Below are 16921 nucleotides of genomic sequence, written 5' to 3'. Positions count from 1 at the left end.
AACCAACCTAAGGCAAATTCTGGCAATCCTGTTCTGTTTGTAGTAGAAAACCGATGAGGTATAATATTATAATTGTAAATTGCAACTGCCTCTGTGGCATTGCAAAGGACACATGATCTTTGTGCTTTGGTTTCTCCTTTTGTTGAGCAGGGTTGGTGCTAATCATCTTCAGTGCCTCATGGGGCGTTGGAGAGGCGCAGGAAGTTTACACTGGCATATCCCAAACAGTGAGGCAGGAGTTGTGAGTGAAACTCAGGTACATCACAGGTGAGATGTTGCGTGAGACCTACATTAATAAACTCGGCTGGACTTTTGCTGGCTCCATGGGACATGCTGAGGTGTGGAGCGTTGCCAGGGTTTTTGAAGTGAAGCTTGTCTGCTAGGAGGCTGGAAACCACTGATTTATGCAATACCTGGACATGTAAGTGCTAGCGTTCTCCTTCAAGGATAGGAGCTCTTTGTTGTGGGTAGGTATGTGTTGGGAAAAGATACTTCACAAATTTTTTTTTTAATGTAAGGACTAGTAAGGACTAAGGTTGATTTTGCTCTTCCAAAACGCATTTAGAGAGCAAATACTGTTTTAAACTGGGTCTTTGCATTTGCCAGAGCCTCTGCAAAATGGTTTTAGCAGCCAGTAGCTGTACTAGTTTGGGTTTTAGTTTTGGGGGTTTTTTTCCCTTTTTTGTCCCCCCCTTACTGGTATTTGGTTTTATGCCATGATACTCTGGCAGGACAACCAGGATGAGGCAGAGTCACCTGGGGGGCTGACCCAGAGAACAGGTATGAAATTCCTGCTTGGCCTCAAGTGTGAATATACCTTCTGCGTCGAAGAGGAGAGTCTCTCTGCTAAACTTGCCTTGCTCACAGTGCTGTACAGATAATACAAGAAAATGAAGTTACAGGATGAAGGAGGAGAATTATCCTATTTGTTTTTTCATCTCTCCTCCCGTGATAGGACTCGATTCTTTGCTCTGGACCCTCCTAGGTCAGTCGCATTTAGAGCAGCCGTCGGCACAGATCAGCTGTGCTAAGCACACTGTGACATTTGGGAATCCCTGTCTGGAAGGGGAATTGAGCAATGAGCTTCTGCTAATTATAATAGCTATGTTTAAAATGTAACGTTTGCTTTATTGAGCAAAATCCAACTACAGAGCCAGACTAGAGACTGGAAATACTCTGGCAGTGGAGGAGACGGGTCCTCAGCAAACGCGTTCCCAGGGCAGAAAGCAAAGGCAATACAGGCTTTGCATCATCAGAGCAAACATTGCACAATCTTGTCCGGGAGGTGAACATTGTTACCTAGCAACTTCCAAGAGTGTTTCAAATTTGTTGGAGACCCTCCGAGGGTTAGGCACTTTACCCACTGTTCTGCTAGATGCTAAAAATATGCTGACTGTAATTTCACAAGCCAAGGGCAGTGCTGGCTTAAACCCCTCCCTGACCTTTATTTGAGCTAGCACGACCTGTGCAGTAGTACAGAGAACCAGGACAAGAAACCAAACTAGATTAAAATTAAATCAGAAAAAAAAAAGTTTGATTTAAACATGGATCTTCACTTCCCCGATGGCGTTTGCCGGCTGGCTTACAACAGTTGAACTGGGAAGTGTGCTGACACGCTTGAGGGCTCCTGTTGGGAGTGTGTTTGCGTGGATAGCAGTGAGATATAGGGACGGGGCTCATAGCACATGTATATCATTAAATACATCTTTTCTGATCTATCACCACACATCATCAGTTGCCAAACAGCCTTGGGCAGCTTAGAGGAAGGTGCTACCATTGAGTACTCTGGGGTGCTAAGGTCAGTATGAGTTGTTCAGTAGCCTTGTTTTAATAGTTAGAAAGGTTAACTAAAGCAGCTCTGATATTAGGAGACTTCTATAAAAAGAAAACCACAGCTGTGGTGCTATTTAGCTTCCTATATTCTTTGTTTCATTCAGCTACAGATCTTCTGGCTGGGGTCTAATCCATGCACAAAACCATCTTCCTCACCGCTGCTTCCATTTGGGGCAGAGGATTTCCATCCATACCACTTTTGTCTGAATTTCTATTCAGATTCTAACTTCCCTGAAAAGCTTTTTTTAACTCATAACCAAGTATTAGTGTTTCTCTCCAAAGATACTGGCCATCCATTTGTGTCTTCAGAAGCATTGCGACCCTTAGGCTATAGGGGTGTAGAGACCTCTCCTTCTTGGCAAGCGAGAGTATTTTCCAGGTATTCCACTGTCAGCCCACTGAAAAGAAAATGTTTTATGGTTGGTGGACTGACGATAGCTCTTTATACCTTTAAATTAAAAGTGACACACTCATATAAATCATTATAAGAATACTGTATGCAAACACAGTGCCTGGATCCAGAGTAGTTATGAGATGACAGTGAATTGGGGTGAATACTCTTATTCTTGACTTTGAGAAGTGCAGTGACAATGAATCATTCTTAGTGATGAGATGCAGCAGTGCTGACTCATCAGGCTGAAATTAGAAGGGCTTTTTTAGGTAGAGATGCAATTCCACCATTTTTTCTGATGAATGGATAAGAGTGAACATTTTTGTTGGCTAATTTACAGACTTCATCAACTAAATGTTGTTTCTTTCCCTGTAGCTATCAAACCTAGTTGGAGGCAACTGACAGAGGGAGAACTTAGATCCAGGGAGGTGGTACTGGAAAAAATGCATAGGAAGGAGTGGTAGAAAAGTTCACAATTTGGTAGAGACGCTGGGTGTCATATTGCCACCGCTTTTAGTTTTTGAGATTTCCTTTCTCTGGGTGTGGTGAGTGTTAATGTTTGCTTTCATCAAGACAGGGCTTTTGGAGTTTCTGATTATCTGATCTGATTATCATCATTCTGCTGATAATCTAAAGGAGGCAAAAAAAAAAAAAAAAAATTGCTGGAGTTAAAATTTTGCCAGAAAATTAAACAAATGCACAAACATTTGCTCCCCCCTTCCCCAACCAACTTCGTTATTACATCTAATAGCAAGGGATTCTGTTCCTGTTAGCTACTGTGTCTTCTGCTTGTAGTCTCTAGCACTGCTTCCCAGTTCAAGAAGGGTTAATACAACCTGAAGAAAACATTGTGCTCACTGGATCCCAGAATTGCTTATAGTACGTGTTTTCAGATCACTTAAATAGCAATGAGTAACCAGATTCCCAGAGGCGCTACATTCGTTTCAGAATCTGGTGCTGGTATCCCTTCATTTCAGCTTTAGAGATTTGATCACAGCACAGTAAAATTAATTCTCTTTAGTGTCCTCCAAATGATTTGTATTCCTTTCCCTTTTTGCTGTTTCCCTGTGGAATGGGCTGATACTCTCCTAATGTTTTTTAGTTGCACTAATATATTAATAATCTGTTTTACTCCTGGCAAGAGATTTGCGGTCAACCCTCGATAGACAGATTTTATGCCAGGTTATCTTTCTGCTGTTGGGTTAAAATTTTTGCTAGGGGAGCAGCAAAAGAGAAGGGAGACTGCTACGACTGCACACTCAGCTGCTTTCCTGAGGTAAGGATATTTCTGAGCCCACAACGAGAGTATTAGTGGCAGAGGCTTCTCTGATGGGTGTTCCAGTGATGGGGAATGACTCCTTTGGAGAGTCCATCAGCATCTGGCAGTCACTCATGTGTGTCTGGGAGATGCTGTACTGGCCCACTGCATAATGCTCAAAGCAATTGGCTTGGCAGAGTTTCATCAGTCAGGCTGCCCTGCGCTGTTGAGGAAGCAGCTGCAAACTCACATTTTTTGTTTGGCAATGTATTCTGTCCCCAGGGGCTGCAACACCATTTGATTAGGATGGAGGGAAGGGGACCTATTGCAAAAGCGTATTATTCCCAGCAGAGCCGTGCTAATCTTTTGGTCTCTGTGCTCCTTCTTAGCAAGGTGTTGAACGAAAACATCAAGGAAAAACAGGAGGAGAGAGGAGTTGCTCGGCTGTTGCCCCTCAATCTCACCTCAACCTCAGCTGCAGCTCAGAGAGTAAAACAACAAATGCTTGCTCTCGTTTTGAGATGTTTTTGCGAATCTAATGCTTCTTGTCACATGAAAAATCTGGTAATACCTAGGCCCCTTATTTTCCTACCTACCTGCACCTACCAGCTTTCTTTGTAAGTGTTTCAGTCTGGCATAGGGCTGTCCGATCTCCAGGGACTCATCCTTTCCTGAATATAACGTTCTGCATTTTTCCATCTCCCAATTTGCTTTGGTGCTGTGTTCCTTACCTGACAGCACCTGCCTGGGAGATTATGCAAACAGTGTTGATGGAATAGATTTTGAGAAGTTCAGAATCTTTCTCCAAGTTTTACATTTTGTTGCAGTTGTGAAGGTCACCTTTGCTTTGAGGATCAGGGAGATTAGGTTACTGCCACCTCTGAACGTGGAGGTGCTCGAGTTCTGCACTTAATATGGTGCTTAATCCTTTTACTGCCCGAGTGGTGTGGCCCATCAGGTGCGTTTTGTGTCAATAGTGGCACCTTGTGCTTAGAGATTATCTTTGGTCAAAGATTTTTGGATGGTTTTACAGAGTGAGTATTATCTTTACCTTAGAGAGGGAGGGAAAAAAAGGAGTTTCAGAAAGTTTAGTGCTTTGCCGTGGGTCTCTCGGCAGTTGTTAGGCAGAGTGGGAACAAAAGCCAGGTCTCTGCTGCAGAACTATGCAGCTTATTTTAAGCTAGGTCAAGTGACTCGCCAGGAATAAGGATGTGGGCAATTTCTGCTTGAAATCCTATCTTCCTTGTATCGGTTGTTCCACAGTGGCTTTGTTTACACCCCTTTCTTATAGCATAACCAGTGAATTTGGGGTGATTTCATTATAATAAGCTTACTGTCGAGAATTCTTGACATTACTAAGTGACTGTGACTGTGTTAAAAGAGAAGAAGAGAGATTGGTCTGTCCTTGAGACTTAAGAGCAAGAGAAAGGTTTGGTTATGATCTCTTTGTCCAGTAAATCTTGATAGTGTGTTGACAGGAGCCCATATCTTGCAGATGTTTTTCCTGTATCTTCAGTAATTGTAACTGTGACTTCAGCAGTTTTTCAATTTGCAGTATCATTTTTTTGTTTAGCACCCAAGAGCATTTGCTTTATTCATCCTTCATTTTGGTAACCAGCTGCTCTTTGCCTCTCACTTGGGGGTGGCATTTCCCTGCTGCACATCAAATCCAGTAGAAAACTGGTTCTCAAAGAAGTAGCAGCTCTTGCTTTTTTGATGAAAAACACCCTTCACTACTCTGCACAGAGCAGTAGCCTTCAGTCCCTGGGTGTTGCGGTTTGCTGTGATGCCCAGGAGCACGAGTCCCTGGAGATGTGGGACATCTTGCTTACAGGCATTCTAGTTTCCTGTCTTTTGTGTCCTTGCTTGGCATAAAATTGAGAAGGACTAAATTACATGGAAAACCACATAAGCTGTGGCCTGAGACGCATGCTTTTCATTGAGCTGTAAGCCTATCCACGTAATCTAAATTATGTCAGTAAAGTAATGGTCTCTATTTTGCCTATTGCAGCTTTTCTGCGAGTTGGAGTCAATGTCATGTCACTGTATATAAATTTCTGAAACACATTCAAAAGTTGTTGGGGAATTTTCCCCTTCACCTTTGCATCAGACCGAGCCCCCCGCCACCTCCAATCCAGCTCCTGTAAGGTAACATGGTGGTTTTGATGCTTTTGAGACAACAACAGAGTTTATTGGTAGCTGTTATTTCCCACTTTATAAAGGATATGCATATGATTTTATAACAAGGAGAACTTTCTGGAGAACAGCAAAATTGAATCTGTAAAGCAGCAAGGAAATTATTTAGCAATGTCTGATACTAAACTGTCTTCCTGATTGTGATCTCAACTGATGCAATTTTGCGAAAGATCAGTAATTTCATCTACAAAGCATCAGAATATTTTAATTTAGAAATGACCATTTAACCCAGTGTAATTTTGCAGCACACTTCAGAGATGTTAAAACAATACTGTACTGCTACCAATCTGCAGTAATGGTGTGCTAATGGATTGAAGGCGGAAGGTAGCATGGTATGAATGAATATATCGAACTTTAAAGTATAAACAGGCAAATGCATGCATTAACTGTTGAAAGGTGAATCCCATGGGTGAGATTTCAGATTGAACACTAATGAAAATTTCATTTCAGTTCTCACAGTATTTTAATATGCAGGATCACAGTATGCAAATAAACTGAAGTCTAACTGCAAGTGGCTGATGAGTTACTTCTGTCTCAGTCTCTGCCACCCCCATATATAAGCTGTCTGTGGCTTTTGTGAAATCAAAGTTTTCCTCCTGTTTTCCCTACAAGCCAGAATCTTATAAAAATATCTTTGTGTGCAAGATAATTAGTGACCGCAACCTTCTCTTCAAAGTGTTCTCATGATATTCCTCTATTGTTCCATGTAACTCATCAGCATGGTGCATAGAGCTATATGTTTTTAAATTTATGATTGAATTGTAAGTGTTACAATCGGTGCTTTCCTTATCAGAATTGTCCTGGGAGTGCAGCTATGTTTTGGGGTTTCCTGCTGTATTTCGGCTGCAGCTTTGATGCACTGTATTTTCCTTGTGTCTCCTGAATCTGATAGAAAGAGGCGATGTTGTGCTTTTTTTTCCTTCTTCCCCAGTTTATGACATCAGATAAGATATGCTGGCTTGGACCCTGTTACAGGTCACATCGCACTTTAGCCGCACATTAAGGCCATCTAGGTTGAGCCAAGAAGCTTCATCTTATATCTTCTTTGTAAGTGATCAGATAAATAATTACCCTGCGAATGGGGGGCAGCCAGCACAAGGAAATTGAAATTATTTGGCATGTTAGAACATACAAGATTCCATATTTCTGTGATTGGAAGCCGATATAGCCTTGTAAATTTAAATTGTGTGTTAACTTTCTCAAAGAGGAGAGGCAAGAATTTATCTTAGAAGTTAATTAATTTGCAATAGCTATTAATTAACATTATACCTAAATTTGCCAATCATCACACTTGACTTGAATTTGCATACAACTGTTGCATACAAAATACTGCTAAGGGTATCTTGGGCTTTGGTGTGCTGTAAAAATGCCATGTTTTGCAGCTGTGTTACAGCTCTGCCAGGCTGAACCTCCTCCCCTTCCCCTCCCGTGCGGTGGTGCTGCCCTCCCAACAAGTGGCCTTTCCTTCTGGGGACCCGCAGTTGGGATTTATAGCTGTGAGAGCACAACCCTGGAACAGGCAGCTATGTGTATTCCCAGGTATTTCACCCTGATGAGGAAGAATAAAAACGACTCTTTAATTTGAGGTAGTGAATGTGCTGCTTGTTTCTCTCCCTTGTAAAGTACCTACATTGTATTAATGTGACTGTTAAGATAATCATGTTTTTTGATGAAAGCATAAGACTAAAATGATGTTTCCAAATGCAAGTTGTTTTGATTTATTCCCTGTATGCAGCACGCATAATTTTGCTTCCCTAACTCTTTGAAGCAAGCTTTAATTTTATGGCTTTGGCTGTTGCTACTACTGTGCTGTGCCGTACCTATGAGCTATTTAATGTGCAACGTCGAGGAGTAAATTAATGCAGGTCCACAAAGAGAGCGCTTCGATTTGCTAATTGCTTGTAGAGCGGAGGGTATTGTTGTGTAGAGAAAGACTGTTCATTAGAGATTGAGTAGCTAATTTTCTCCTACAAGTGAGTCTCACATTTGAGCTGCTTGCCTATCGGTCAGGGCAGTCGGCTCACGTTCCACCCCTGGAGAAGAGTGTGGGGCTGTTGATGCAATCGGTGTTAACACCTTCCTTGTAACCACCAGATTGCTTTAGTTTCATTCATTAAACCCTACCTGACAAGCCTTCTTCAGCGTTGTCAGTGAAGACTGTCTTTTGGAAGGTATAGAAGATGAATTATTGATGCAGGGAAGCAAGCTAAACAATTCAGAAATGTCTCCTTAGGAGCTGAAGCGGTTCCTCTCCTTGGAAACCGTTCCTGCTCCTCTTTCAGCCCTGAGCTGCTGTATCCCGGCAAGGCCGGAGCACAGGTTATCTTTCCTTTCCTGCCGCTCTCTTTTGAGCATGACAGTAGCATTGACAGTAGATTAGACTGTGTTGTCATGTAAGATGAATGTTTTGAATTGACAAACCCTTTTTTTGGAGGCTTAAAGTAATTGACTGAATACTTGAGAGGATTTTTTTTTTTTTCCCCTGCTTATGCTATTTGATTTTCTTTTACCTGGTTGTGCTGCCTTCAGTGGGCAAATTGGACTTTACATGTATTTGTATATCCGATTCTTAAACTCGGCATCTGTTTGCTTATCAGATTTCTTAATGCTTGAGCTTGGTGATCCGTGGGAATTTAACATGTGTATTAAGTAATGAGAATTTCCTTGGAGCTTTAAGTTCACTTTTATGCATAGGCTGAAAATTCAATGCACAGGTCTTTCCTACTGAGAGATTCCTGAGATACCAGGTGAGTGTGATCAGTCGAAAAGCCTGTAAAACAGAGCTGAGCTACATATATGTAGGACATGTTTTTCCCAGCGCAAAACTCAGAGATGGGGCTGGCAAACTGCTCCAGTATCTGCTGCAGATAGCCCTCCCATACCTGCTGGTGTAGAGGTCAAGGACTCTTGCACACCATCTCCTTCCTAGCCACCCTAAATGGCTCAGGTTCATTGCTCATGCTTTTGTTGGCTGCAAGTGGCCAGAGATGATTGAACCGAGAAATCCAACAGTTCATTCCTGAGAAGGTAAATTCTAAGAAACAATATAACACTATTTCTTTCAGGTCTTTCCCAGTAAATGCCCGAAGCGGGGCTGGGAGCAGGGGGTTCAGCGTGCTGTCAGGCACCGTTCCAGGGCCCTCTGCAGCTCCTTCCTTCCATGGCTGTGGTGGCTGGCAGCTCCTCCAAAGCACTCTGATTAAGTGAGATGTGGGGATAAGTTCAGAGACTAATTTCTTCTTCATAATTAAAAATGTGTGCATCTGTCATGCTGCTGGTGATTAGGTTGTGTTTTCTTGTGGCCTAGGAGGAATATGGCAGTGAATCACTTTGCAAGCAGCTGTCCTCTAACAGCTGAGCTAGGTTCAATATTTGATTTAAGCTAATAAAAAGTCTGGGGTTGGGCTAATGTTTACAAACTGGATGTGATAAAGCATTCAGATCATCTGTTTCGCAGCCAGGCGAGAGCAGGCACAGGGGACCCCACCGAAAGTTTGGGCTTTGTCTTGTTCTTCTGTGCCTGCCTGCATACATGGGCACGGGAAGGGAGCCGGCGGTCGGGAGGGTTCCTGCTCCGGTCTGCGAGCGCATCAGACAGCATCAGCTGTGCTGCAGAAGCCTCCTTGTTTCCAGCTGTATCATTGTAACAGCTCTCAATGCATTAACTATGTCCCTTTTGCTCTTCTGTGAGAATTGTAGTCAAACCATACAGTTAAAAATCTTTTAATCTGTATAAATAATTTCTTCCAGCAATCTAGTAAATTCAGTTGTTGTTCTCTGAATTCCCACTAGTTAGCTACTCTTTCTCTTTGAGATGAGCTGCCTAGAAATAAGTGCAATGAAGAAAACCTACTTTGTGATTTAATTCTTATCTGATTGCTTCTCCAAATCATATTGATCTGCTGTTATCATGCAGCTGTTTTGGACTTGTTCTCCAGGTTTGCCTCTAGGTCTCTGCTGGCATAGCAGCTTGAGAGGTTTGTATTTGGTTATTTTCCTCAAGCCATATTGTATATAAGATAAATTAGGGACTATTTCCTGCTTGCATTTCTGATTTCTCCCATCCCTTTGTATTATTTCTCTCCTGTCTAAAAGTTTTTGCAGCCTCTTCCTGAAGTAAAATGTGCCAAGGTCTTTCCTATAATTTTTACTGAATTTTATCAAGGTCTTGTACTTTAAAATGTTCTTATACCCATCCAGTTAAACAGGTTCCTAGGGTGCTGTTGTCTTGGTATTATAAAGAAAAATATTTCCACTGTGAAGGAAGGTGACCAAAGCTTGGCACAGGTTGCTCAGAGAGGTTTTGGAGTTCACCTCCCTGGAGATTCTCAGAACCCAGCTGACCAAGAGCCCTGAGCATCCTAATGTAGCTGACCCTGCTCTGAGCAGGGAATTGCACTGGCTTCTTCCATTCTGAATTACTCCATGATTCTATAGAAGTCCGTACTAACAGGAGGTTGAACAGAGAAATGACCCTCAAATTCAGGAGCTACTGTAAGCGAATATGTAGTTCTTAATGGCTCTACATCTAGTTTAGAATAGGCCAGTAGTTCCCATCTAAAGGTCATCTTCATATAGATAAGGCTAATAAGTATACAGAAAAGTTGGGTGGTTTTTTTGATAAAAAATATTCAGTCATTCCTGGGGTGTTTTGCAAAGGCTATGCTAGCATCTCATAAATAACATCTCTGAGGGGATGTTTTCTAATTCCTCTCCATGTGACTCTTTTCTGGCTCCAGCCTGCTGGTGTAATTCTACCTGATTCAATAGTAGTGGGGAAAAAAGTCTTTCCCAGATGGCTGCAAATTCATAGTTTCCTGATGTTTCAGCATCAAACTTGGTGATAATTTCATTTTTTCTTCTCACTTGCTTGTACATGCACTCCTTGTTTGGTTGGGACTGGCATCTCCCACAGTGTTTAATGAACGTGTTTCATTTCCCTGTGCCAGGTCCCAGGCTTGTATTAAAACCCTTTTCATCTCATTTGAGTATCTGTTCCTTAAATAATGTCACATCATCCCAGGTCCCACACAGCAAGAATCTGTAAATTTTTCAGTTTCCGCTGAGCTCTGGGGCCAGGGAAGTCTTGAACTGTTTGGTTGGTTGTTTGCAAAATTGAACTTCTGCTGTGCTGAACCCTAAGACTGTAATTTTTTCGTTTGCTTGCATTTCAGTGCAGTTAGCCTTCAAAGCTTAATGTTTTCCTTTTCATTGTAATAAACTGCTTGCTGTTTGTCTCTGGTTTGGATGTAGTACTCAAAAGACCCATTTCATGTGTGGCGAGAGATTGTTAGAGGGACTCTGGAGGGTTTTAATGAATATCTGCTTGAAATTATGTGAATTGGTTTGTAGGAAAGTTGTTTGGTTTTTTTTTTTTAGTTCTTGTCTTGTTTGTTTACATTGTCATCAGTTGTGACTAATTTAAACAGAGAAGCTATTTTTTGGCTTTCTGCTAACCAGAGAAAGACTGATTGCAGGCTAGCAGAGTGTTGTGAAATAAAAGATGTGGGAAGTAATAGCACTCAAGTAATATATGTGGCTTCTCTTACTTCCGAAACACCCATTTTGTTTAAAATCCTTTTTCATAAACAAAACTCTGTGAAAGCTCCTCCTCTGAGTCAGGTTCCCATTTCTCCCCAAATTATACAGGGATAACAAGATATTTCCACTCTGCTTTGAGATTCTTTAAATTTCTAATGTCCTCTTAAAAAACAAAAACCTTGCATTGGGACTTTTTCTCACAGAAATTCAGTAGGGTTATGTTCCAGAGAGGATTTGCTCTGTATTCTACCGCAACAATTTTGAAGGCTTCCAAAACCAACCCTATACCCCAGAACTTCAACAGAACATTTTCCGTCAAGTTTTCTTCGCACACAAACACACTTTTCAGGAGCTGTGGAGCAAGCCTCTTCTTTCTCTAAAGTTAAGCTTGGCAGAATTGGGTGGGTTTTAGACCACTCTATGCAACTTCCAAAGAAATGGAGAGGAGGCACAGTTCTCTGGCTGGACTATGGGAAATTTGGGATAGCTAGTCCAGTGGGTTTCCTCTCTGCAAAAAACCATCTTCTTTCTTGTGTATGTAGGCTGCAGGCTCTTTGGGACAGGATTGTCTCATGGAATGGGATGCTGATAGGACATAACAAGACCCAATGCTTGTAATTCCTTTTCAGTGCTGTGAAAATCATGTTGCCCTTGGTGGCTTTTTTAGTTGGGGGGGAGGAGTGCAGTCTTACTAAACTTCCAAAAATATGTCGTACACTTAATTCTCTCTCTTTCTTTTTTTTGTGTGTGTGCGTCTTGAAGGCTCAGCTGTCTCAAGTTCTGGAGGAAGTGGGAAATCATAAGCAAAGAGCAGAGATGGTAAGTGTTCATCTTTTGGGTTTTTTTAATTGTTTTACAGAGCAGTAACGTATGCAAAGCTTAGTTCATTTAAACAGTGGATCAGTTCCAAATACTCAGAAATGAATAGCAAATAAGCATTGTAAAAGTTTGTATTGCTACTGCTAGTCTTGGCACTCTGTCTCCGTACTCACCTGGAACAAGTGTTGGATGAGATCTAGTGGTCTGTCTTCCTTTTTTTTGGCAATTTGCTTTCTCTTTGTTAGCAGTTCTAGATCAGAAGCAAGCATTTAATTTCATACTGAATTAACTCCTTTCTTTGGGGGCCTTTGATTCAGTCTCAAGTGTGCAAAGGACAAGCAGATGAGATGCGACAGAATTACCACAAACTAGTTTTTTATAATATCTGTTAATTTTCTGCTGGGTTTGTCTATTTTATTGGCAGTTGCCTCAAGGACCAAAAATAATAGAGGCCACAAAACCAGGCAGTAGGGAGGTTTATGTGTAGTTTCATGACTATTGTATACGATTCTTCATACTCCAGAATCAATGAGGTGTCAGCATTAAGCTGTTTCGTGAACGAGTGTTTTTGCTAACGGGCGAGTTGTGGGACTCCTGCAACATTTTCTAGTCACAAGAAAAACCTGAGCAGTATCCAAGATGTAGACGTTCATTCTGTAGATGCGTTTTACACTGGATTAAGTTTATTACTAATGAAAAGATGGGCATGCTGGGTAGTAAGTAGGTGCTAAACGGAACTCTGCTCTAAAACCCAAATCATAAACTACAGTGCTAACACTAGTCTTTTTAGACTTCTGCTTAACTCTACTAGGGCACCAAAGGGCACAACTGGCGTGCCCCTGCTGTACTATTAATAGGTTGCCATACATCTGCTAGTTTCTTTTTTTAATTTGTTCTCTTTGCTGTTTCAACATCAGATTTTCTGTAATGAGAGTGTTAATTGATTCTGGGGTGGTCTTACATTGTGGACAAACATTTTTGTGTGCTCAGCTGCTTTCTGTGGTGATGCAGGTCAGAACTGATATTTCCAAAGAAAACTGAATTAACCCTATTTACCATCTGATCTCATTACATGCTGCCTTGTTGTAGTTTTAAATTCTATACAATCAATTTTGCATTGTGCTCACTGGACGTATCAGAGGATAAATTTGCTGTTATGTTTTAAATGTTTTGATGTGTAGTTTTTTTAAACATTTCAAAGTTTTTCTTTTTGGCTCGTTAAGCCTGGGTTTTGAGTTATTTGTTTGACTTCAAAAGTTTGTCGTATTAAACAGGCTAGCAGAGAGCTGGAGAAACTGGAACTTCCAGCGTTAAAGCATTAATTGGTGTTGTGCATCATCCATCAGCAGAGGATAAAGCAGCAGTCAGTGTTCAGTGCCTATTCCCAAGGGTTACTCAGTGGAAAACTGCGGGTCTTGTGATCTTCCAGTAAAGCTTACATCAATCTCACATGAATAGGCTGTATTCTGTAGTGCTTTAGACAATGGATTGCAGATTGTGAGGTGTGGGCTTTATTCAGCATTTTGAATTTTGTTCAGTAAATATAAGAAAATTGCTTCAAACAGAGGAAGAGAGACTGTTTTCCCTCTTTTTCCCCTTTTGGGGAGAAACGTGCCAGTATAGTTCCTTCTTTTCACTGGTATTAGATGGTTCTTCTCCATCCTGCCAGTATAGTTCCTTCTTTTCACTGGTATGGTTCTTCTCCATCCCCAGGTGAAATCTCCCTGGCAGGGAAAGATGTGTCACTTCTTGCCTTCTACAATGTTATGGGTGGCAGAGGTCTGTCCCCTTTGGATGGGGCTCTTCCATTAGCTGCCTGCCCAAGGGCTCCAGCACTTGTACCATCAGCCCCACTCTCCGCCCTGCCATGCCATCCAACAAAATCTTCTTCATGTGTCGTGTCGTTCCCCCCCGCCCCCCAGATCAGCATCTCACTTGGATGGCCTTATTTTCAGACTCCTTTAAAGCTGACACTTCAGCAATTGTTTGCTGATTTGGATTCCTGGCATCTTGCCTTCCTTTTCATCCCTCTCCTGCTTTTTTCACCCGTGATCCACTGCTCGTTAGTTTGATGTTAAGCCTCTGCAGCCGGGGGGATGGAGAAGGGCTCCTCCTGCTCTGGGTGCTGACAGATGTGGATATCGCTTTTCATCAGCCATTCTGCAAACAGGCTTAGGGCCCTAAGTGAAATGGAATAAACACCTGTCAAGTGCTATCATACAGTCTGATGGGTCTTTGGGCTGCTTCTGGGATCAACCTCTGTGGAGGTGACATCTCTACTGCCACCCTGAAGAGTGCTAATGGCTTTGCCACCCTCCCCAGAGCACTGGAAATGAAGCGATGTGCTCTGGGGCTAGTGAACTAGCTGATTGGGTATCACTGATGAGTTTGATGGGGTTTCTTGTATGCAATGGGGAGCATCTTAGATGCCCTGGTAAATAATTCACTCTTTACATAGCAATATTTAAAAGTAAAATACTTGTGGGATAAATCTGATAGGATTGTGGCCTCAATAAGACAGTATCTGTGTCCCTGGGAGGAGAGGGCCCTAGTTCAGGGAATTGCGTCCATGGGGACAATAGGAGATGAAGGGTGGTGTGTGCTATAGGGGACGCTGTGCTAGGTCAGAGCACAAGGTCTTGCTAGAGGAAGGCGGGATGGACTTGCTGCTCTAACTGCCATTGAGTACTCCAGCGCATGATTTCATTGCTTGTCAGCTAAAAGTGAGTTTACTACTGAAAGAACAAAAAAAAAAAAAAAAAGAAAAGAAATTTAAACATCTTCAGCTAATTGCAGTTGACAAGACAAAGGCAGTTTGGCTTTCCAGTATTAATTAGCAAACCCATACTAATTAGCTTGTATAAGCACAATTCATGCTTCTTTCCCTAAATGCAATTAATACTGCAACTGAAGACATCTCTGGGCTGTGCCGCCGTATCATTAACATACTTTGCCCTAATTAGACATGGCCAGTAGTGGCTGGAGAAATGAGTTTGTGATTACAACCATAAAAAATTCTCTAATATTTTATATCCTTCAGGGAACTTGAACCTATAATTTATTTTCTGATTTAAGAAAAATTACCCTTATCATTGTGCTGTGTAATTATAACAATGAAACTTTGATTTTTCTCTCCCTCTAACCCTTCAGTTATTTATTTTTCTTTATTCACAGTTTGAGTGTGTTCCTGTTGTAAGGGAACAGTGCCTGCCCAGTCTTCTGAGAGGTGGTACATAACAGTCACACCAGTCTGATAGGGCTCAGGTGACCTAGTTGTCCCTCAGATCTGTGGGTTTTGTGTTTCTTTTATTTGCTGAAAGAATGTTTTTTGTTGTGGATTTTTGTTTTGGTGCCTAAGCACACTTCTCTACTGCAGTTTTTCTGTATGTATGTGCGCTTTTCTGACAATTTTATCATTACTGGAAGTTTTCTTTATCGAGGCTAGTGCTCCAATATCTTTATCTCCAGGATGTGCTAGGAGATTGCTCGTAGAGTTCACACATATGGCTCCCTGTTTTGTGGTCCCAGGATCTTCTTATGGTACGTTAGTTTAGTGCTCTACTGGCACAGAGCTGAGAGCTAGCTTTACTCGTACCAAAATACTATTTGTGGAAAATGCTTTCTTGTTCGTTGTATTATTTTTCTTTCTCTCCCTGAGGGAGGGAAGCAGAAGATATGTTAGTTTTTCTAATTTTCATTTGCCTTTTTCATCTCCCTTTATAGACAGGAGGAAATTGTTTGGCTCAAGCTTGCCATCCAAGCAACGGCTGTGATCCCTGATCTTACGCTTTCTTTCAGTCTGGTTCTGTGGCAGAGGGCATTCATGTAAAGATTTTTTTTTTCTCCGTCATTAATCCCTGAGGGAAGTCAGCTTGGTATTAAAAAAGTATCACCTGTATTTTCATTGCCCTTAGGTGCTCTGGGTATCTTTTGGCTTTCATCTTCCAAAGACAGCTTGGTCCATGTGGGCTCTGAAATCTATAGACTGCTTATTGGAACAAATTATATTTCACTCTCCAGCAGATTAAAAAGGATGGCTATAAGAATCGGAAGAACTGCTTAGCAGGGTGGGAGGTAAGAAGATTTGAAGTCCAAGAATGTAGCCGTCACAAAATGAATGGCATAAATTGAGTGTCCTTACAGAAGAAGTAAAGACACCTTAAAGTGAAAATAATGAATACCCCTTGCCTTGAGTAAAGTGTTTTGTTAACCCTCTGCAAAGAACAGGAGACCTTTAATTTAAGGGCAGCAGGTCAGGAATAGTTAAGGAGCCAAATCATGTGTTCAGTCTGATGAAACCGTAATGTTTAGGATTAACTTAAATGTCAGTGACTAAGCTGCACTGGTGGTTATCAGAAGTAATGAAGACAGAAAGGAGGATACGTGCAAGAAATCAACTTGGAGAACGCTGTGTGTGTTGTAGTTGGGAACTAGCTGTTAACTGGAAGGCAACATGGAAAAATCACAGAGTTCGGGAAAATCGCAATAGGCATCAATACGTAAACAACAAGAGACGCACACAGTTCACAAAACATTTGCATTATTACTGAAAGACTTTACTTTCTAGTGGTTACATCAGACCTCCAGGCTTTTAAGAACTGTAACTTTTGATACTTAGGAGAAATAACTGGCAAGGATAAAAATTGTTACATTTTACAGGTGATAACAATGATAATACAAAAGCAGTGAACTTTAGTATAGAAGGACCTGCCCTGGATAACTTGCCAATATAGCTAATTTAATTCTTGTTTAAGAGTTATTAAACATAAAGCAAGAAATACAACGGACAAGGCACAAGAACAAAAGTGGTGTTCAGTAGCGGAAAGGTAAATTCTCTGTATTATCTGCAATGGGATGGCAATTAAATGTGGCATCAGAGTACT

The 16921-nt window shown here is 41.5% G+C and overlaps 1 protein-coding gene across 1 annotated transcript in view; it reads left to right on the top strand.

The window, feature by feature from the left end:
• The window catches only part of MAD1L1 (MAD1 mitotic arrest deficient like 1), a 393552-nt gene that overhangs the window by 184547 nt on the left and 192084 nt on the right, over positions 1 to 16921 (top strand). The window contains exon 13 of the mRNA XM_009286395.1: positions 11982 to 12038. Coding sequence (XP_009284670.1) covers positions 11982 to 12038 — 57 coding nt within the window. The remainder of the gene's footprint in view (positions 1 to 11981; positions 12039 to 16921) is intronic.

The sequence above is a fragment of the Aptenodytes forsteri genome, unplaced genomic scaffold (assembly GCF_000699145.1).
Source record: "Aptenodytes forsteri isolate BGI_AS27 unplaced genomic scaffold, ASM69914v1 Scaffold55, whole genome shotgun sequence".
Taxonomy (NCBI): Eukaryota; Metazoa; Chordata; class Aves; order Sphenisciformes; family Spheniscidae; genus Aptenodytes; species Aptenodytes forsteri.
Note: the sequence above shows the minus strand (reverse complement) of the source record. Positions and strands in the feature narration are given on the sequence as shown.